The 23,128-nt window shown below is 37.8% G+C and overlaps 1 protein-coding gene across 2 annotated transcripts; it reads right to left on the reverse strand.

Annotated features, from left to right (window-relative positions):
• Positions 1–216: 216 nt before the first annotated feature.
• On the reverse strand, positions 217–22,923 carry NOL11 (nucleolar protein 11). Of its 2 annotated transcripts, XR_010838017.1 has the most exons (19): positions 22,648–22,851; positions 20,046–20,159; positions 19,868–19,924; positions 18,507–18,655; positions 17,324–17,381; positions 16,863–17,007; positions 15,294–15,482; positions 11,957–12,033; positions 10,676–10,799; positions 10,090–10,178; positions 8,784–8,858; positions 8,151–8,335; positions 7,874–7,999; positions 7,489–7,719; positions 6,961–7,039; positions 6,346–6,438; positions 4,158–4,265; positions 3,814–3,997; positions 217–327 (listed from the first exon to the last, which is right to left on the reverse strand). XR_010838017.1 is itself a non-coding variant. In XM_059046911.2 (18 exons), exons 1-18 carry the CDS (start codon positions 22,786–22,788, stop codon positions 3,881–3,883), a joined length of 2,157 nt encoding a protein of 718 aa, XP_058902894.1. In that variant the 5' UTR covers positions 22,789–22,923; the 3' UTR covers positions 3,539–3,880. The 2 variants fall into 2 exon arrangements, 1 of the variants encoding a protein (XP_058902894.1); XM_059046911.2 differs by lacking the exon at positions 217–327 and having other exon boundaries at positions 3,539–3,997; positions 22,648–22,923.
• Between the last annotated feature and the right edge of the window lie 205 nt (positions 22,924–23,128).

Raw genomic sequence — 23,128 nt, forward strand, 5'->3', positions numbered from 1 at the left:
AGAATAAATAAATTTTTACATTTGCAACCATAACTGTCACCAGAGTAATAATAACCGATTCATGCAAAAATTACCAATGGATTCACTGTTAGGGAAGAATAATATTCCAGAATAGGATATTCACAGTCTCAAAGATAAGTAATAAATACATAGGTTACTTATGAAGTACAAAGGGAAAAAGGTACCTTTAGAGTGAGGCAATCTGGTAAATCCTACCTTAACTAAGTGATCCAATTTAGCATCACCAATGATAGGACAACTCACAGCAATGCCTCCTGATGCTGTGCCTTCTCTGTAGTATTCTCGTCAGAAACGTTTAATCTGAATCTAATCATGTGGAAACGAGACAAATGCAAACTGAGGGACATTCTGCAAAATAACTGGCCTAGATTCTTCAGAAATGCAATTTTCTAGGGAACTGTTCTACATTAAAGGAAATTAATGAAACATGAAACCTAAATGCAATGCATGATGCCTGAATGGATTTTAGGAAGGAGGGAGTCCAATTATAACAGACATCACTGGGACAATTGTGGAAATCTGAATAAGGACTGTAATCATTCTAAATAGCACTGTATTAACATTAATGTCCTGAACTTGATAATTGCATTGTGGTTATGTAAAATTAATGCCCTTGTTTTACAGGATTAAACTTAAGTATTTATTGGATTAAATTGAATTATGAGATTAATCTGGATGTTTGTAAACAACTCTCAAATGATTCAGGAAAAAAGAAAAAATATATAGTGTAAAACTAACATGGCAAGATGTTAGGAACAGATAAATTTAGGCTAAGGATACAGGGGTATTCATTGTTTTTTCTTGCGATTATTTTAGGATTAAAATTTTTTTAAAAGAGCTGGGGCAAAAAATCCATCTTTGTTTTAAAATTCTACATGATCCAGAATGGACTCCACTATAGTTAGAGTCACCAAATATTTACAAATAAGGCTAAAGAAGCAAAAAGCAAACATCTACTTTTAAGTAGTAATGATAACCTGTTAGTCTACATTTCCCTCAAAAACCATTAAGTTCACAGCAAGAAACCATTTCCTAGATGGAGAACTTAAGAAGTTTAAAGAACAATTCTTGGGAATTCCCTGGTAGTCCAGTGGTTGGGACTCAGTGCTTTCACTGCCAGGGCTGGGGCTTGATCCCTTGTCAAAGAACTAAGATCCTACAAGCCATGAGGTGTGGCAAAGAAAAAAGGAGAATTCTTTTATTATTATATAGATGTAGTATATATAATCAGAAACAAATCTGAGTTATAATTAAGTTACAAAAAATAAAAGTCCAGAGGCAGAAGACACACTGCCTATATGTGGTGAACATACAGGATTCTTGCCAGAAAAAGTAACTGTTGCAAACCCTCAGAATTATTGCTCTATAATTGGACAGGTAAGATCTACTATTCAGTAATTTTATTCAATAACCATTACTGAACACTGATTATTTGCCAGTGGTCCTGTACTTATGTGCATAAAGGGTAAGACAAAGTCCTTGCCTTGAAGAACTCAGCCGATAAGAGTCTCTCATCAATTTTAACTTAATTAAAAAAAAAATCCTCTATATGTCCTTATAAAATCCTTATTTAATTTCTAAATTTAGTCTAACTTAGTCTGTAGGCAACCTAGAGATCATTTGCAACTAGTATTTAAAAGCAACTACACTTTTCTACTTAAATCAATAATTTGCTTTCATACTATTTACAGGCCAAATTATTAAACTTTATAATAAAGACTTTATTAGGACCCTATACAGAAGTTCTTTCCAAATAAACAAAAGTTTGAGGGAACAGGGAATCTTCCTCTGGCCTCTCCTCAGTCAAAGGCCTCTGCTAGTTTGAACCCTGACCAGGCAAGATTCACTGCAGAAGCTGCCTTCAAGTACAACTAAATCAGCAGTCATGAAGAGCATATTGTCAATCTATGAATTTCGTTTGCTTGTTTTCTCTGGCTGAAAGAATTCATCAATCTGAGTTTTGTCTCTTATTATGGATTCTTATAAATTAAATCATAAATAATTCAGAATCTAAAAACTGTGACAATCCTGAATAATCTTAACCCCTGTAAAAGGATCTGTAAATCATAAAGGATGTGCTAAAGTTCAAAGTTATTTTTGTTTTTTTGTTAATTAATTAATTAATTAATTTTTGGCTGCATTGGGTCTTCGCTGCTGCGCAAGGGCTTTCTCTAGTTGTGGCGAGCGGGAGCTACTCTTCGTTGTGGTGTGCGGGCTTCTCATTGTGGTGGCTCCTCTTGTTGTGGAGCACGGGCTCTAGGTGCACGGGCTTCAGTAGCTGTGGCACACGGGCTCAGTAGTCGTGGCTAACGGGCTCTAGATCACAGGCTCAGTAGTTGTGGCACACGGGCTAAGTTGCTCTGTGGCATGTGGGATCTTCCTGCACCAGGGCTCGAACCTGTGTCCCCTGCTCTGGCAGGCGGATTCTCAACCACTGCACCACCAGGGAAGTCCCATAAAGTTCAAAGTTTTCACAAAAGCTTAGGAACCCACTATTTTATGTCTGGGTACTTGTAAGTAATTCTTAAATGGTTCACAAAATGATAAAAAGAGGATAAACCTCGTGGAGACTCATATTTTTCATTTCTGCTGAGAAGTACTGTATCACTTAGGTTAAATTGTCTGAGCAAAAGGTCCCATTTAAAGTGAGCATAACTGTTAATATATGCTGCTATCTTTGGTATTTCTTTTCTCTCAGATTAAAGAGAGATTAAGAATGACTAAGGAATTAACACAACATTGTAAATCAACTATACTTCAATTAAAAAAAAAAAAAAAAGAATGACAAGGGAGAACCTGTTTGTTAACTGCAACAGTTGTGACTAAAGTTTACAGAGTGCCTGACCTAAATGAAGCCCTTCTCTAACGCAAATTAAGTTGAGCCATCAGGATTCTGTATAACATGGGCTCTAGAACCACACTTGAACTTATATTATGCGCTAGAATTTACAGGAATTTAATATATATATATATTGCAACCTTTCAGGTTAAAAGAGGTTTCAAAATGATTTACTCAACAGAGACTTTCATAGCTCATAAATGTTTCAAGTTACTCTTGGGAAACTTAGTTCATCACCTGAAAAAGTGATTTCACTTTTAACAAAAATAAATTTGAATTTATTTTTAAGAAACAAAAGCATCCATTTCTTCTAGATAAAACCTTTCGTTTGTCCTAAACCCGAGTTAAAACAGGAAATTCTATGGTCAATCAACCTATAAAACTATTTTCTGAAAAGACTTTTATTTTTTTTTTACTACCTAGAAATATATTTCTATAACTGAAATTAGCATCCTAATCACAGAGGTAATTTGAGGGATAATGTTCAAGCCCTGTGTATGTAAGAAGGTAGTGCAAGGAGGTAAAAGAACGGGAGACGATGGCAGGAGATAAGCAGAGGCGTGTACAAGGCCCCTTCCCACCCTGCCTGTGGAAATGCCCTCTTCTGTCCCCCATGAACAGAGATGAGCTGGGACAGCTTCCAACTGTGATAAAACCAAGTTTTTCCTAGAATCACTGTTTCTTCAATGGTGGTTTTTTATTAAAAGAACTATTCAAATGGATGGTAAGAAATTCAACTTGTATCAATACACAAATAAGTTTACTTAAAAACACCTCCGTTACATATTTTTAAAAGTTTCAGAATCTCTCCCCAACAGTGTCCATAAGCTAGAATAGGTTCATGTGAAACCTGCAGTCCGACCTAGGAGAATCAATAAGTGATGGTCTAGGTACTTGCTCAGACATTTCTCTTGTCACCGAAGAGACAGTCACAAACAAAACACATCTCTTGCCTGGTTGAGTAGGAAGAATCCACAGAAAAGAGCTTCATAAAACGTCTATGAAGGAGAACTGGTAACATCAGAAGAGTTCCAGCACTTCAATTGAATACAATTCTCTATTAGTCTTTTCTTGATTTAATTTCTGTAGCTCACGAAAACTTACTTCAATCTTGTTGAGCTCAGAACAAATGCTTATCTAAAGAAAAAAGTTCCAAAATAACTTTTACCATAACTTGTACATATGAATAAATCCTCCACAATTACTTAGGGCTATTCCAAGAAAAATTTTAATAAATTATAATTTTGGTGCTTCTTGGTTACAAACAGAATTCAGTATATATCAAATAATTACACACCTGGGATTTCACAAACTTGTAAAGACTTAACAGTAGCCTTTTTGCTTCTGGTATCATTACCACAACAGTAAAATTAGCATCTAGAAGGAGACATATCCAATCCATAATCTGAAGATAAACAGGAAAAGGAGTTAAGATTTTAAATTTAATTTTAGGTTAATTCATTTTACAAAGTCCATAATAATATCAAACAGTTATAAGAAAAAATAAGTCTCCTTTACAGAAGTCTGAACATTTTAGAGATGAAAGAATTTCTAAGCAATCTAAAAAGCCTCTTTTGTGTTTTTATACTTGTCATTTTACAAGCATAATTGGATCTTTTCGGTCAGATTAATCAGTAAAAAGAAAGCCACAGTGATATTTAATCCAAGGGAGAGCTAGCACTTTTTATTTTAAAAAATTCTTGATAACTACTCGCAGCTACAAAAAAAAGAACCCACTCATCTCCTATTCTGAAATATACACTACGACCCAAGAATAAGGTGTCATGTATTACAGATAAGCTACCAAGAACTAAAATAAAAACATTACTATACATTTATTGAAGTATCCTACATAGTCTACACCTTCAAATGGTGTTGTTAACATGCAAATATCACTGTCATGAAAAAGCATTAAGTAAACCAATTATCCTTTTGCAGGGAGGGGGGAAAGCTGATACCTATGTAACTCTCTACACCAAAATAAACTTTATACGTATCAAAGAGTAAAACAAAGAAAAGGAAAAGAAATGTGCTAGGGAAAGACAGGGTGGCTATTTTTCCACTCTTAGAGTGGGAAGGGCCTTAAGCATGGCATACCCAAAAAGAAGCCATAAAGGAAAAGTTTAACAATTTTGACAGCATGAAAAATAAAAACCCATCTATGGCAAAAATTACACTAAAGCAAGTAAAAAAGAGTGATAGGAAAAACATATTTGTAATACACTTCATGGAAACAGACTAATTTCTCTTAATATACAAAGAATAATTTATAAGGCAAATTGAAAAAGACAGAAAATGCAATAGAAAAATTGGACAAAGAACCTGATTAGGCAGTACACAAAAAGGAATATAAATTGGCAAGAAATGATGGTCCACCTTTCTTATTATCAAAGAAATACAAATTAAAATGAAACACTTATTTGTTACCTACTTGACTAGCAGAGAGTAAGGTCTCAGATCTTGGTGGCCACAGTACCTCTTGTCACAACCCTTTGGAAAAGTAGCCTGAAATTTTTGAAACTAAAAATGCATGCACCCTTTATCCAGTAATTTCACTAATGGGAATTTACCCAACAGGTGTTCTCTCATAATATGCAAGAATATTTGTATAAAGATGCTCACTGAAAGTTTGTTTACAATAGCAAAAAACTGTAAGCAATTTAAATGCCAATCATTAGGGGACTAACAAATTAAGATTCTCTATAAAATCAAATTGTATGGGCTTCCCTGGTGGCGCAGTGGTTGAGTCCGCCTGCCGATGCAGGAGACACGGGTTCGTGCCCCGGTCCGGGAGGATCCCACGTGTCGCGGAGCGGCTGGGCCCGTGAGCCATGGCCGCTGAGCCTGCGCGTCCGGAGCCTGTGCTCCGCAAAGGGGGGGGGCCACAATGGCAAGAGGCCCGTGTACCACAAAAAAAAAAAAAAAAAAAAAAAAAAAAAATCAAATAGTATGCAGTGGTTAAAAAGAATGTGGCAGATGTATATAGCCTGATTCAGAAAATGTGTAAAATGTAGCAATGAGTGAAAAAAAACAAGCTGCAGAATAGCATGCACGTGATCTAATTTGCATTAGAAAGACAAGAGAAAGATAAGGTACAGGAAGCAAATTCTAGACATAAATCCAACTCTTAGTATTGGTTATCTCTAAGAGGGACTTGAGATTATTAGGTTATTAGGAGGACACTTATTATCATTCTCTCACGACGAAGCTGAGGAAATTCTTGAAAAGGGTCACAATAAAGAATCAGGAATTTAAGATGAATTTAAGTTCCTTAGTATAGAATTATGGCTCTAAAAAATCCATCTACCAAATTGAGTGATCCACTCCAGTGATTTGTGTACCTGGTGAGGGAGGAGGGTTGTAGGAACCACGAGACAGGGCGAAATCAGTTCCTGGATTCCAGATTCTGACACTATATATATAAAACCTTTTTTTAAAAAACATATTTTTCCCAGCATCAGATCAAAACAAAAAGATTACCTCACCTGGTTCAGGGTTGGAGGGTGTATTCCAGGAAGAGTCATAGTAGCATTTTCACTACACTTCAGATAAAGGAAATACAAATACTGGAGAAATAGCTAGGTGGGGGGGGGGAAAGGAACAATCACTTTGATAGAAAAATTTTCTCCATGTAAAGCTAACAAAGAGACAGGAAAGAATTTTAAGAGGCTACTGAATTTAACTGTACATCAAACAAATATGCTAGACATCAGGGGACACAAAAATGAATCAAATGCACTCCCTGCCATCAAAGAAGAGTTCATTTGGTTTGGGAGGGGCGGGTGAGGAGCTTACTTTGTTTGTAAATAATAAGTAGAGAAGAGAGAATCCTTCTGCGGGCAATTCTTTTTAGTTCCTACTCGTTTCTAACCTAGATGGATGAACCCGGCCTGCGCGTTTGGCACCAGAAACACGTCAAGCTCTGCCTCCCCCAGGTCACTCGAGTCTCCCAGCCACGATTTCTCACTTTGAGGGCTGGAAAACCTCTTACTCAGATGAAAGAATTTTATAACCTTTCGAATACCCTAGAAGCTGGGTATAGTTAAGGAGCAACACTTAACCTAGAAATAAAATCCTGTAGGATTTGTAAGAACACTCACAGTGATGTGTTGTGCTGGGATGTCCTTCAAATGAGGCAGAAGAAACGTCTCGCTATACGCTGAATGAAGAATTGCATTTCTACTCGGGAATAAAGGAAAATCTCATTTCAACCAATAAAGGCTTTTCTACTGAAATAATGAGTAATTCCCTTCCCCAGTAACATTTTTCTAAATTTATACAAAAGTTCTACTTTTCTAGAAGAGTGCTATCACTGAACATTCTCCTCGTCACTAGAGATCATCTGGAATACTTTGCTAATATAGATAATTGGTGTTTATTCAGTATACTAATTTTTAGAAGTGATAGAGCTTCTATCTTAGTATAGCTTCTTAAATAAGAAGGTTTAAGTAAGTTGTTTGAACACAGCATTGAATGTAATCCATTTTCAAGCAGGAACTGAAAAAAACTGAAAAAAAAGAAAAGGAAAAAACCACCTTAAATTATCTAATTACCCCTTAGTTTTTGCTTGGCATTTGACTACATCCTTGGGAAAGAGACAATACAAGGGAAACTGTTTCAAAGGATACAGTAGCGCTGCTCTTTTCCCTGTAACAGGGCATGAAGTGCTCTCCTCTGTTGCAGCCGGAGGCTTCTCAATCAACTCCTGAGCACAGTTCTCACAGTTCTCTTCTTCAGGACTGAAACCATTTTGAAGAATTTCAGTTTGTTCTTCTATTTCTGCATCTTGTATAGTAGCAGTATAGTCAGAAACTGACTCCATATTGATATCTGTTTCTTGAAGACTGTCATCACCAATGCTATCATGTTAATTGAAAGCAGGAAATAATTCTTATCAGTAGCTGAACTTACTGGAAAAATTTTCATTTTCTAAGCCTTCAAAGTTTTAGAAATAAAATAAAACAACAGATTAAAAATGCAGTGAAAGTAAAGGACCATCAGCTTCTAACTTACCTCAAGAAAATTTTTAAGCAAGCGCAGGTGACTGACTCAGGGATGTCAGGGAACTGCTGTAGGCAGAGCTGTAGGATCTGCACATCTGTCTTTTCTAAGGCAAACTCCATTAAGCCAGGGCACAAGCTAAGACCAAAAACAAAAATCATTTTTATATATTAAGAAACTCTCAATTGCAAATAATTCATAAGGCTTTTTCAGACCATGAAAATCAGAACTGCAAAAAACAAGGTCAAAAGAGTTATGTGTATAAAGTTTGGTGTACAGAAACATTTACCTGTAAGAAAGCACACGCGTTTGGATAAGCTGCATCAGACAGTTCCGAGGATAAAATGATGGTTCTGCTTTATACCTTCCCAGAAGTCCTATTACTACGTCCCCGATAATAGTATGAAAGTCAGGGGTCCGCTTAACAGCCAAAAATTTACGTAGTTCCACTTCAATATGTTTTTCTGAATCTTTCTGAAAGGGCAGAAGTAAAGAGCTCAGTGTGGTACATTAATAAATGTCACTCTGCACTTAAAAGTTCCTAGCTTAACATTGTCTTAAATCACTAATAGCATTCACGCATTCCTGTGAAACTGGAGTAGATACTATAATTTACGGGACACAGACAAAATACGAAGAAGAAAAAAAACCTCAAGGATTTAGAAATCAAAATTTCTAAGCAGCTAAATTACAAACATTCAATGCAAAGGTGAATGAGATATGAGGCCACCACCATCACACTGATCTCACAAAACGCTTAGTGAGAGTCAAATAAGCCAAAGCATCAGACAACCTCAATATACTATACAAATGTTAGCCATAGCTCTAAAAATGATCACAAGAGGAAGACAGAATAAAAAGTACATAGGATTTCTTTTAACCATGAGTTGATTTTTCATATTTCTAATATTTTAAAATTTACCTGTACAGCTGCTAAGAGTTGTGTGGATGGTGGAACCTCTGGCTGTACACTCACTTCAATTTTCCTTCTCCTTAACTGGAATTCAGTAAATTGATTAGGATCTCAAAACAACACAAAAGATGCAACAGACATTTAGAAGAATATAAAATGTCCCAAAGAGACTGGCACACTTTTGCTCTAATCACAAACTATTTTTTTTTTTTAAATTTATTTATTTTGGGGTTTCCCTGGTGGTGCAGTGGTTGAGAATCCGCCTGCCAATGCAGGGGACACGGGTTTGTGCCCCGGTCCGGGAAGATCCCACATGCCGTGGAGCGGCTGGGCCCGTGAGCCATGGCCGCTGAGCCTGTGCGTCCAGAGCCTGTGCTCCGCAACAGGAGAGGCCACAACAGTGAGAGGCCCACGTACTGCAAAAAAAAAAAAAATTATTTATTTTTGGCTGCATTGGGTCTTCGTTGCTGTGTGTGGGCTTTCTCTAGTTGTGGCGAGTGGGGGCTACTCTTCATTGTGGTGCGTGGGCTTCTCATCACAGTGGCTTCTCTTGTTGCGGAGCACGGGCTCTAGGCATGCGGGCTCAGTAGCTGTGGCTCCCGGGCCCTAGAGCACAGGCTCAGTAGTTGTGGTACAGGGGCTTAGTTGCTCCGGGGCATGTGGGAACCAGACCAGGACTCGAACCCGTGTCCCCTGCATTGGCAGGTGGGGATTCTTTTTTTTTTTTTTTTTGCGGTACGAGGGCCTCTCACTGTTGTGGCCTCTCCCGTTGCGGAGCACAGGCTCAGCGGCCATGGCTCACGGGCCCAGCCGCTCCGCGGCATGTGGGATCTTCCCGGACCGGGGCACGAACCCGTGTCCCCTGCAACGGCAGGCGGACTCTCAACCACTGCGCCACCAGGGAAGCCCGGTGGGGATTCTTAACCACTGCACCACCAAGGAAGTCCATTCACAAGCTTTTTTAGGGTTTGGGTTTCTTATAGTGAAAAGTGGGTCTATTTCAACTTTTAACTTAAATATCTTTAAGGTTTTCATTTTTTAATAAATAAAATCTCTATACTCAGGAAGGTATTATTACTAATTGCAAACTAGTCCATTTTTACACCTGGGTCTTACACACATGCCCATAAAAACTACTAGATGACATGTGTCACTTTCAGATAAGGGCTGTCAGGTTACTGGGTTCAAGCTTCAAATCACCCCATCATTAAGAGCAAGTTGTAAGAGTTGTACAAATATGAATTATTAAAATAATTCAGCCTTTTCTGTTTTTTAACATCTGTAGTAACATTTCTATTTCAACTACCAAACTTACGATTCTCTTTGACTGCTCTGAGTTCTGAGATCCAAGTCCATATCCCTGTGATGTTTCCCAGTTTACAAAATGAGTCATGGCATGAATGTCTAAGAAAACACAAAACACACAATTTCTGGAATTTTTTGACCTATTGGTATTTACCCAGCCAATCAATCAAAGAACAATAAAACAACAACCACTCATGTACAATTCAAGAGCGGCTTTAAAGTCCATTTCATTCTACCAATAATCTCAGATCAGTAAATCATAATATCCTAAAAGGCTATGTGCCCAACAGATGAGGCCACTGGTAAACCAAGGTGGAAAAAAGCATTACTGATTTTGTCTGCAGGACTTTCCTGTTGCCCCTAAAGTCAGAACACTGGTGTTCAAAACACAGCGTAGCTCTTTAACCTGCAGCAGTATCTGCAATGTGGACTGTTCCCAAGGTAGCTTCCTGGACCAATAAAATCTGAATGAACACTGGCAAATTTCAACACTAAGAACAGGTTATGCAAACCGATAGCTGTGAAAATCTACATATCAAACTAGACGTTTAAAAAAACTACATATCAAACTAGTAATAAAACATTTAAGTTCCTACCTGGATCTTGACTATGCTTGAGTTTTCCAAGAGCACCTGCTAATGATGACACCTCACACTTGTATGGGATTACAGTTAGAAATTTTCCATGTAGCATGAACAAATTTTCCCCATGATACCAGAGCTACAAAAAAAGTTATCAAAAATGTAAGCAATCCTTTTTCTAAGATATAATTCAACAAAGCCATATAACTTATAACAATAACTTGTGGTGGAAGTAATCTTAATATAACAGAAAAGGATAAGGTGAAGTTAAGCAACTTTCCAGAATAATCTCATATGTTCAATTTATTAATTGAGGTACGTTTACAAAGCTCTTATTTTTGCCCATGTCTGAATAAAGCGTAATTTAAAGATAATTTATTTTGACTCATAAAAATTTGATCAACACATATATTTAAAATAAATGAATTGTTTAAAATAAATATTGTCAGTATTACACATCTATTAACGTGATACTCACAAAGGCTACTGTAACACAGGCAAACTGTTTTGATGTACGAAATGAAAAAAGCAGAATTTAACAGTTTCTATCTCATGATCTCAATTATAAAATTGTAAAACTGAGACAGGTATATGAACAAAAAGCTCAAAGGAACATGGAAATAAAAAGTGAAGTTTGTTAGAGCAGTGGAATTGTGAACGGCTAATTTTGTGAAAATTACATGTTTAAATATAAATTAGAATTCTATGCTAAGAGACATAGTCTCCTTATCGTCTAATTACAATGATCAACAACATCCTATATCTTGATTTATTTATACCTTATATTCACTAAACAACCAGTACTTACTGAGTACCTTTGTTAAGCACTGAAGAAATGATGGAGAACAAAAAAGACAAGCTCCCTTGCCTCAGAAAGTTTATAGTCTAGTCACCTTAAATTTTAATTCTTTAAGTATTCTTATGTAATTCCATGATAACATTTAACATATAACCTAAAAGACTAATTTATTAAGCAAAGTAACAGCCCTTGGATATAGTCCAAAATACAAAAGTAAAAAGATCAAACCAAAGTGAGATTAAAAAGTTTTATTAACTAGCTAACTGTTCTCTCCTGATCTAAAATTAGCTTAAAATTTAGTCTTGAAAGTGACAAACATAAGGAAACTATAAAAACAATAACCAAATTAAATATAATCTTGCAGGTAGAAAATATTTAATTTATTTTAATCAAAACTGACGAAATATTTAGATCCGAAGAGGTCTCTTCTCTTACAGTCTATTTGTCAGACACAAAAATAAGTACATTTGAAAAAAACCCCAAGTGCAAAAACTTACTTGACCGCTGGTCCCTTGTGGTAACTCTTTCGAAGTCTGTAGTGTTTGAAATTTTGTATTCCATATGGAGAGGCATTCTATAAAATAAGACATACAAATTCAGAAGTTGGGACTTCCCTGGAGGTCCAGTGGTTCAGACTCCATGCTTCCACTGCAGGGGGTGCGGGTCTGATCCCTGGTCGGGGAACTAAGGTTCCCGCATGCCTCGTGGTATGGCCAAAAAATTAAAAAAAAAAAAAAAAGTCCCAAGCTCAGAAGTCAGCCAAATATAAATATATGGTGCTGGGGGTGTGGAGAAGGGAGGGTGGGAAGAGGGAAGTCATAGTTAAACACATAGGTCTTGCTTTATTAAGAATAAAAATGAGTAATGAAGACAAAATTCACAGATATGAGATTTCATGACAAGAAGTGGACACATGTGCGGGCAGGGGGCATATGGGAATCTGTATACCTTCCCCTCGATTTTGCTGTGAACCTTAAACTTCTCTAAAAAAAAAAAGCATTTTAAAAAAAAAATTAATGAATTTTCTATTGAAATACAGTTACTGCACAATATTACATAAATTACAGTTGTACAATCTAGTGATTCACAATTTATAGTTACTATAAAATACTGGCTTATTCCCCACGTTGTACACATATGCTTGTAGCTTATTTTATACATAATAGTTTGTACCTCTTACTCCCCTAGCCCTATCTTGCCCGTCCTCCCTTCCCGCTCCCCACTGGTAACTACTAGTTTGTCCTCTGTATTTCTGAGTCTGCTTCTTTTGTTTTATTCACTAGTTTGTTGTACTTTTTAGATTCCACATATAAGTTATGTCATACAGTATTTGTCTTTCTGTCTGACTTATTTCACTTAGCATGTCCTCCATGTGCATCCATGTTGCTGCAATGGCAAAATTTCATTCTTTTTAATGGCTGAGTAGTCCATTATAAATATATGTATACACACACACACATACAAGTACATATACACACATACATATATACACACCCACACCACTTCTTTACCCACTCATCTGTTGATGGACACTTAGGATGCTTTCCTATCTTGGCAATTGTAAATAATGCTGCTATGAACACTGGGGTCCAGGTATCTTTCTGAATTAGTTTTTGTTTTTTCAGATATATACCCAGGAGTGAAACTGCTGGGTCATATGGTAGTTCTACTTTTAGTTTTTTGAGAAACCTCCACACTGTTTTCCACAGTGGCTGCATCAATTTACATTCCTACCAACAGAGTAGAGGCCTCCCTTTTCTCCACATCCTCGCCAACACCTATTATTTGTGTTCTTTTTGTTGACAGCCACTCTGACAGGTGTGAGGTGATATCTCATTGTGGTTTTGTTTTGCATTCCCCTGATGATTAGCGATGTGCAGCATCTCTTCATGTGTGTATTGGCCATCTGCATTTCCTCTTTGGAAAAATGTCTATCCAGTTCTTCTGCCCATTTTTTAATTGCGTTGTTTGTTTTTTTGACTTTGAGCTGTATGAGCTGTTCATATATGTTGGATATTAATCCCTTATCAGTCATATCATTTGCAAATATTTTCTCCCATTCAGTACGTTGTCTGTTCGATTTGTCGATGCTTCTTTTGCTATGCAAAAGCTTTTAAAATTTAATTAGGCCCCATTTGTTTATTTTTGTTTTTATCTCCTTTGTGTTAGCAGACAGATGCAAAAAACTATTGCTGTGATTTATGTCAGAATGTTCTGCCTATATTTTCCTCTTAAAAAAATAAAGTTGGGCTTTCCCAGGGGCACAGTGGTTGAGAATCTGCGTGCCAATGCAGGGGACATGGGTTCGATCCCTGGTCCGGGAAGATCCCACATGCCACAGAGCAACAAAGTTCGTGTGCCACAACTACCGAGCCTGTGCTCTAGAGCCCGTGAGCCACAACTACTGAGCCCGCGTGCCGCAACTACTGAAGCCCACACGCCTAGAGTCCGTGCTCCACAATGAGAGAAGCCACTGCAATGAGAAGCCCACGCACCGCGACGAAGAGTAGCCCCCGCTCGCCGCAACTAGAGAAAGCCCACATGCAGCAACAAAGACCCAACACAGCCAAAAATAAATAAATAAATAAATAAATAAAATTTAAAAAAGAAAATAAAAATAAAGTCAATACAGATGCTGCTATGGAAGGCTCTCGATGATATTTCAGGTAAGTGGATAAATTAAGGTGCACAACAGAGGATACGGTATGCTAGCATTTGTGTAAAAAGAGGAAGAAAAATAAGTGGTAGTATTTGCATATATTTTAAAAAACTGTGGAAAGAGACATGGGAAACTTTAATGAGGTTAATGAGTTTTTTGGGGTTTAGAGCAGGAACTAGAGAGGGAGGATGGGGGTTGAGAGAGGAGAAGCACAGCTTGGTAAAATGGTTAAAAGCCAGGACTTAAGAGCAGTAAGATATATGGCGTAAGAGTCAACCTGCTTGGGTTGAACCCTAGTTCCACTACTTAGTTACCTAACATCTTAGTTTCTCATTTGTAAAATAAGGGTGATAATAACTGGACTTTCTCTCATAGGGTTGTTGGAGGATTAAATGACACAAATAATGAAATAATACAAGTAAAACACCTGGCACAGGACAGTATGCTATAAGTGGTAGCTCCTAACTTAAAAAGAAGAAACAAAACAAAATACACAAGGATGGCCATATCAAGTTTGCAGTCAATAGAGAGCCTGGCCTGAATAAAGCAGACAGTTCTTGCTTTGAAATTGGGAGAAGAGACTGGAAAACGTGGACAGGGTCTAGACTGTGGCGAGAGTTGAATGCTAAACCATAGGTTTGGAATTTTATAGTGTAGGCTGGGAGACCCCAATCTTGCACTGGCCAGGAACAACTGTGTCCTTCATGATAGACTACAATTGTGTGTGTGGAGGGGTGTTTGGGGGTGAGGAGGTGAGGTGACGATGAAAATCCTGCTCTGAAGTCACAGAGACAAGAGGCACACTAGTAGTCCCCAAATTTCAAGCTGTCCAAGACTAATGAATTTATATTCTGCTAAAATGTCACCAAGGTATGATTTCAATCCTCTACTGCAAGTCTTACCAATGTTTCCAATGCCCTACAGGCTGGCACAGATATTTGCAGTTTTTATTTAAGACCCTGGTGACAAGCAAGGTAGTGAGCGATATAGGCAATGTTTTAGAGAAACTGATCAAGGCAAGATGAAATCAGACCTATTCAAGAATTAGGAAGCTACAGTGAAAAAGAGAATGAATTAGGGTGGTAATAAATAAATGAAAAAGAAAGAGGAGACTTAAAAGTACACTTTGATGGAAACAATCCAAAGGACTTCTTAACTGATTGGATTTTAGTTACCCTTAGAAGCTGATAGTGGTGGTCCCAGGACTGCTACATGATCTTGATCCAGGATGGTGAGTGCAACACCACTTCGAGCATTGCCAGACACCACGGACTTGAGCAACAGTGATCGAACTACCCTCTGATTTTTTTCTGGGTCACTTGGATGTATTGGTATCAAGGTTTCATATACACATCCATCAGAGCCTGTTGGAAACAAGTATTTATTGTTCATTATTGGATAAATGATAGTTCTATGTTATAGTTAAATGTACTAAGTTGTTAATAAGATTTTACCAATTTGATAGAGAATCCAACCAGAAAAATAAACAAATGTAATAATCACATCACTCTATGCTTTCCCATAAAGAATATACTACATACAAACCTAAAGTTGAGGGAGGAGAAATATTAATAAAAATCTCAGTAAGAAATGTCATGATAGCCATGAAATAAAAATTGTAAATATCTATAATAACTTAAAATATGAGGGGACTGGCAGGAATACAGACAATTCAGTCAGTAAAAGGCTATATCTCTTATTAGAAATTAATTAGCATTCTAGTCTAAATATTACATTTCTTGTTACTCCAGCACCCTAAAACCTTATTAAATTGCTGGGTTTTGTAGGTCAATTGTATCTTTGGCAATTTCATGTGGTTCTAGCTATGTTACATGAAGATTTTATGACCCTTTGGTTCAGATTCCCTTACTTCAATGTGCAAAAGCTAAAACATAACTCACAAACTTCTGTGTAACAATAAATATGTCCTATAGGTTAAACTTTAAGAAAACCAGTCCCTCTTAAGCAAAGGTATTAAGCGGATTCCAATGACACTCTAGACATGATAAACAAAGGGAGCCTTTTTCTTAACAGGCACTGCAAACGTTTGCACATTGAAAAACTTCACAGAGATTTTAAACTGTGATAACATGAAAATGTTTCCTAAATACTGCTCTGTTTCTTCCTCCCTTAACGTTCCCAAAACAACTTCGAAAGAAGCCATAAAGGGCTGGGGGGAGAGAAGACCGCAAAGGCATTTTTTCCCCCTAGATGCATAAGACTGGGATTAAACCTCAGAGCATTAGGTAGAGGTAGACTCCAAGGCATTCAAAAAAAATCTGTGAAATGGTGGCTCGTAAGAGTCCACGACTGCCCTGTTAGTGTCCTTTTACCCACCTGTCTGTGTCACTGTTCAAAGAATGGCACACTATGGGTTGGAAAAGAGGAACGGGGAGGCCATGCAGTACCAACCTTAGGTATTTCACGGTTCCCTAACTACAATATCAAAAAAACTGGACTTACCATAATAAAGATAAAGAGTGATTTTTCCCTTTTTATTGGTATTATATTATTTATTGCTTATGATAAAATTTTAAGACATAAAATTTACATGCAGAGAATTACTGACCTAATGCATGACTGGACATGGCAAAATGCAAAAAGTGAAGCATAGATGCTTGTAAGGAAGCACGGAAAGGGAGATACTACAACAGAAAACTGTAAAACTGAAGACTCGAACCTAAAACACTATCCTGTAATACCCCTTTATTTATAAACTCTGAAAGTTTAAAAAAAATACCTACTTAATGACATCAGAGAGATGAATTTCCGATCCACAGATGTACTAAAACTCTGTGTAACCGATTTTTCTTCTTGTCCAAGTAAAAGTGTGTATTTGCTTAGGATACGTGAGTTAAACTTTTGTACATAAGCAAAGTAATTTCCATGCTGGAGAAAAAAAAAGTTATTTTATTTTAAGAATATTCCCATTTTCACCAACTATACTTAAATGTTGAGACCAGTTGTTGCCCCACTGTAATTACTTTAATGAGTGCTTAAAAACCTCTTGTCCAATTAAATTTTAAAACTTATAAAAATATTTAATTCAGGCATAGAAGTAATTATAACTAATAGATTTTTCAGTATTTTAAAAATATATAAAAATTTTCTGAAAGAAATACCAAAGTCCAATTTTAGTTTTAAGAATCATACAGATGACTCTGAAATGTCACAAAATGGGCCAGGAATTAAAGATATCACTTACTTTTTCAGTAATAAAAATCAGCACAGGATGCCTAAATACCATAAAAAACTTTGTCCACCTAAAAAAAGAAAAAGAAAAATTATAAAATGCAAAATCACCAGTTGAAACACACCATCAATCTAAATTTAAGAGATTATCTTTTATTAAATATTTTTTAGAGCCAGAGAGGTAGCAGAGAACACTTAATTCAGTGTTTCAAAATATCTACCACAGGGACCTAGCAGGCATTCCTCTGTCAAATGCATCTCTGGATTAAATGCAAGCTGCTGAGCTTCCCAGAACTTTAAAGACAATAACATGAACTATAAAGTACCAAGGGCGTGTAAGACAAGATGCGGTGCTCCGCAAACTTAATTGACCCACCCCCTCCTTTTTTCAGAGTCATTTTGGGGCCTAGTGTTCTCAGGAAAACATTAGCATCTCACCTGCCTTCTTCAAGTGACAGCGGGAATTGAGGCATAGGGAGGGTAAGGGGCCTGTAACCAAGGCTGCACAGCCATTTTCTGGCAAAGTGGGGATTAGAACCCAGATTCTCCACCTATATCTTTTTGTGTAAAGATTTCCTCCAAACACAGTTGCTCACACTTTAGAGGCATTCACTGGGTCTAAGATATAACTGGTCACTGTCCACATTGTTGAGTGACTACGTACAAGTCTTTGCTCGGACCTTTAAAGATTTAGTTTATATCAGGTGGGCCTGGAGGGGCAGCAAGTTAACCAAACAGGAAATGGAATGAAAGAATAGGGATTTCCTTCTGTCATTTGTGCGAGTCATTTCCCAAGTTTTATTCCAGAATCTGGGAAAGCAGAGGTCTCAAAGCACTATCCTGATTCAACTAACAACAAGGTGCACATTTCTTCAGGCGAAAGGGTTCTGACCTTGGCAGTCAGGGCTATACGACAGAAGATTCTGGTCTTGTGGGATTACTCACTTAATTTTCAAATAACTGACTATCCAGTTCTGTTATTAGGACAGGACTCATTTGGCCCCAGTTTCCTCAATCACTTATCACGCCAGAGGCTTTTGAGGGATGTGATTTTGGCTACTGTCTTACAGAAGGTTTTCAATCAGCTTACTTTTATCATGTTTATAATCAAAATACTTTTGAACAAGGCAAAGAATATTATAAAAAACACAGAGTGCATTTTCTTTTTGGTAAAAATTACAAGTATTAGAACTTACTTAATCACTTCTTCATCAGAGATAACAGTTTCAATTTTCTGCTGGGGCTCTGCGAGCAAGGCCTCTAAACCACGAATGGCGCCTTTCTTGAACAGCACCAAGGGTTCTGTCCCCTGTATTGAATGTATCCTATATACCTCAGCGGACAACTAGAAGAACATAAAAACATTTAAATTTTTATTCTAAAGGAACTGTCACCTAATGGAATCAGGACATTTACAGAAGGCTTATCTTTAAGGCATTGATTTGCTTTCATTTTTATTCAATTCTGTTTCATAATTATGTATGGTTCCAAAGTTAAATCTAACATAAAATACATTCAGAAGTCTAACTTTTGATCCTATTCTCTATCCTCTCTCCTGCACACCCCCATAAGTAATCACTTTTATTCATTTTTGGTTTATCTTTCCACTGTAAATACTGGAGGTTAGGCTATAACCTGGGTCTCTCAAAACTGAAGGTGAGGAGAGGTACAAACAAAGGCACTAATGCAGAGTTATAAATGGTTCTGGTATTAGAAAAAGAAAGATGCCATATATAAATACATGGACCACACACACACACACACGTGTGTGTGTATGTGTGTATGTATGTACACATGTATATATAGCCTGCAAGCCCAGGAAAAGAAGTTAACACCATATGTAGGATTAAAAAAACAACAAAAAAAGCCCATTGTGCAAAATTCAGGATTGTGTTACTTCAGGATAAACAAAATGACTGGAGCCAGGAGGCAGCACCGGTACCTGGCTAGAGGTTTCAAGGGTCCAGGTGACAACTGCGGTTGTATGGGAATCAGCTCTGTTGTGAACCACTTCTAAAATATGCCCATTGTATTTAGAGTTAGACATTTAGAACCATAAAGAACTTTCAAGATTAACCTAGTTAGAGATCTTCATTTTATAAGAAAAAGTTAATTAACATACTTTAGGTCATTAGGAGAAAAGGCACAGTTAGCTAGTCACGGTTCTTTTTCGCTGCAGTACCTGCCACTTTTAAAATGTACAATGCAGGGTCTGCTCTACCTATTTTAAGAAAGGGAACAATGAAGTTCATTTGCTCTTGTAAGGGACACACCATAAACATTTAAACTCATGGAAATAACTATAAATGTATCATTCATGAATTTTTTAAATCCTCAACCTCATATGAAAATAACATATCAGGTAACATTTTCTAACATATTAACTCATAAATTGAGACATTTTACCAAGATATACTGTAGGACAGCTAGAATGAAAAACTGGTTATAACCTTTATGTCATGTTCACAGACACTTTAAGATACATAACTGCTACATTACAAATTATTCCGTCTCACCAATAAACTAAATAAATATGTTGGAAAATCCAAAGACTTACTGTCGCTTTAAATACTTTATCCAGGTTTACATCTTCATTATTCCATATTCTCAAGACCTGAAATAAAAACATACAAGTTAAAAAAGCATTCCAATTTCCATTTACTTACAACATGAATAGTTAATAAATCAAAATTTGATTTGTTTTGTATATATTATATACAAGTTTTAGAACTCACCTTATTATCATGTACAACAATATACTCTCCAGTCTGAAAGTTGCACACAGCTGGACATGTTATAATTTGACCTTGTTTCACTGACCAGCTCCCCAAGGGTTTCTGATCAGAAACCTAATGAAATGAACATACAATATTCAAAAAGTCAGTTTCAGACATTAAAGCAATTAAATTTACATTCGAAAGAAATCATTAAAACGATAGCATTTAACAAATCTCCTAAATTAAAAAAATAGCTAGTCACAAAAAGACAAATACTATGTGGATTCCACTTAAGACAGAAAGTAGAATGGTGGTTGCCTGGGGTTGGGGAAATTGGGAGTTATTCTTTAATGAGTACAGAGTTTCAGTTTTGCCAGATGAAAAGAGTTCTGGAGATGGATGGTGGTGATGACTGCACAACAATGTGAATATATGTACTTAATACCCTGAACTGTACATTTATAGTCATTAAGATAGTAAATTTTGTTATGTGTATTTTACTACAATTTAAAAAAAAAAAAAACTTGGGCTTCCCTGTGGCGCAGTGGTTGAGAGTCCGCCTGCCGATGCAGGCGACACGGGTTCGTGCCCCGGTCCGGGTGGATCCCACATGCCTCGGAGCGGCTGGGCCCGTGAGCCATGGCCGCTGAGCCTGCGCGTCCGGAGCCTGTGCTCCGCGACGGGAGAGGACACAGCAGTGAGAAGCCCGCGTACCCACCCCCAAAACCCCCAAAAAAAACCCCAAACCAAAAAAACAAAACAAAACAAAAAACAAAAAAAACTTTAAGAGTAGTTAAAATGAAAATATAAGTTCCTAAAAAGAAAAAAAGTAAATTAATATCGGCACTTTGATAATGAACAATATTAGTCTTTTTTTCAAATTGATGCAGTTGTGCCCTTGAACAGGGGCATGAGAAATAGAGTAAGGATAGCTGGAATCATGCTAATTCTAATCAGCCACTCTATTCCTATGCAGGAACTGCAAAAAGTCCACTTGACAGCCAGGTAAAAACCAATGGTGTCTTCAGAAGCATCAAAACAAGCAAACAGTATAGTGTACCGTTGGCAACCTAGTCCCCAAACTTCAAAGCAGATAGCTAGCTTTTTTTTTTAATTGAAGTATAGTTGCTGCACAGTATTATATAAGTTACAGGTGTACCATCTAGTGATTCAGTTTTAAAGGTTATACTCCACTTATATAGTTATTATAAAATATTGGCTATATTCCCCCTGTTGTACAATATATCCTTATAGCTTAATTTATACATAACTGTTTATACCTCTTACTCCCCTATCCCTATTTTGCCCCTCCTCCCTGCCCTGTCACCACTGGTAACCACTAGTTTGTTTTCTATATCTGTGAGTCTGCTTCTTTTTTGTTATAATCACTAGTTTGTTGTAGTTTTTAGATTCCATACGTAAGTGCTCTCACAGTATTTGTCTTTCTCTGACTCACTTCACTTAGCATAATGCCCTCCATGTTGCTGCAAACGGTAAAATTTCATTATTTTTTAATGGCTGAGTAGTATTCCATTGTATATATATATACATCACTTCTTTATCCGTTCATCTATTGATGGACGCTTAGGTTGCTTCCGTATCTTGGAATGGAAGATAATAAATAATGCTGCTGTGAACACTGGGTGCGTGTATCTTTTCGAATCAGTGTTTTTGTTTTTTGGGTTTTTTTGGGGATATATACCCAGGAGTGAAACTGCTGGGTCATATGGTTGTTCTATTTTTAGTTTTTTGAGAAATCTCCATACTGTCTTCCATAGTGACTGCACCACTTTACATTTCCACCAACAGGGTACAAGGCTTCTCTTTTCTCCATGTCCTCACCAACATTTGGTTTTTGTGTTCTTTTTGATGACAGCCATTCTGACAGGTGTGAGGTGATATCTCATTGTGGTTTTGGTTTTCATTTCCCTGATGATTACCGATGTTGCGACACACAACTTCTTAAAGACACAGAAAACTGTTCAGCAGCTCACATAAAAAGAATTACTTTCTATGGAACCACTAAAAGCAAAGTTTAGAAAATGTGCTAAAGCAGTCCTTAGGCTAAATGGGGGTGGGGTGTGTAGACTTCAAGGGACGCAAATCTAGGATTCACAGGGTCAACCATAGCTGGAAACAGGTCACTCGGAATCAAGATGCCTACTAAACTGCCAAGAAAGCAAAAAGCCAAAACAAAACACCGACAAAACTTTCCCCCCTAATGAGTGCGTAAGAAGTGTACGGACACAAGAATAAAGCACTGTTTTGGCAGTGACATCTTCTCCCACCCAACCAATCTCCGTTCAACCCTTCTGCGGGGAGCTGGGGTGACAGAGACCCCAGAAGGGGATCTTAGCAAGGATATCTCCGGGAGATATGAAGCGAAAGCACAGGTTTCCTTTCCTTTCCGAATCTAGCCCACGTGCACTTAGACGCTCTGCCGCCTGCAACTCGGAAATATGCCTCTCCGGAAAAACAACCGAGTCAGATTCTAGACCTCATTCAGCGCTAAGCCCGCTGCAAGATCTCTTTCCAAATTTGTGAGAAACCTGAGGTTCCGGCTCCGAACTCAGAAAGGGGCGAGAGAGCAGCGGGGGCGCTCCGATCCTATCGCTCTCACCTTATAGAGGATGACGGTCCTGCCGCTGTCCGTCACTAGAAACTGGTCTCTTTTGTCGCTCTGCTCCACTCCAAGGGGTCCGTCAGACCCGGAACCCAGCGGTACCGCAGTCAACGTGAACCGCTCCTCCAAGGCTGCCATTTTGGTCCAATTTACAGAAGGCCGCGCGTCCGTCCCGGCAGGCTTCGCGCTTTCTCTCGTGAGAACTAGATTAGTTCTCGCCGACTGGATTAGTCACTCGCTAACTGAGATACCTGCTCGCGGAGCCTGCGACCTCTGGCGGGTGGAGATCGCTAGTGGCGCTGCGGACGCCGTTGGGTAGGCGGGGCTTGGAGTTTGCTTCTAGACTCCGCCTCCCAGGCCACACCACCGAGTCCCGGTGTATAGCTCTAGACGGGAAAGAATGGGCGAGCGGCGGAGAGATCTTACCTGTTAGGTACTGCATCCGCTGCCCCTTATTCAGCTACGGACTTGAGAGGCT

Source organism: Kogia breviceps, chromosome 19 (assembly GCF_026419965.1).
Source record: "Kogia breviceps isolate mKogBre1 chromosome 19, mKogBre1 haplotype 1, whole genome shotgun sequence".
NCBI classification, from domain to species: domain Eukaryota; kingdom Metazoa; phylum Chordata; class Mammalia; order Artiodactyla; family Physeteridae; genus Kogia; species Kogia breviceps.

Excerpts from the sequence above, each read along its gene's own strand:
- NOL11 (XM_059046911.2), bottom strand. The coding sequence starts at position 22,788 with ATGGCAGCCTTGGAGGAGCGGTTCACGTTGACTGCGGTACCGCTGGGT. Across the intron at positions 7,720-7,873 it reads TGCTTAAAAATTTTCTTGAG|CATTGGTGATGACAGTCTTC; the intron begins GTAAGTTAGAAG and ends TTAACATGATAG. Across the intron at positions 6,439-6,960 it reads TCCCAGCACAACACATCACT|CTATTTCTCCAGTATTTGTA; the intron begins GTGAGTGTTCTT and ends CCCCCCACCTAG.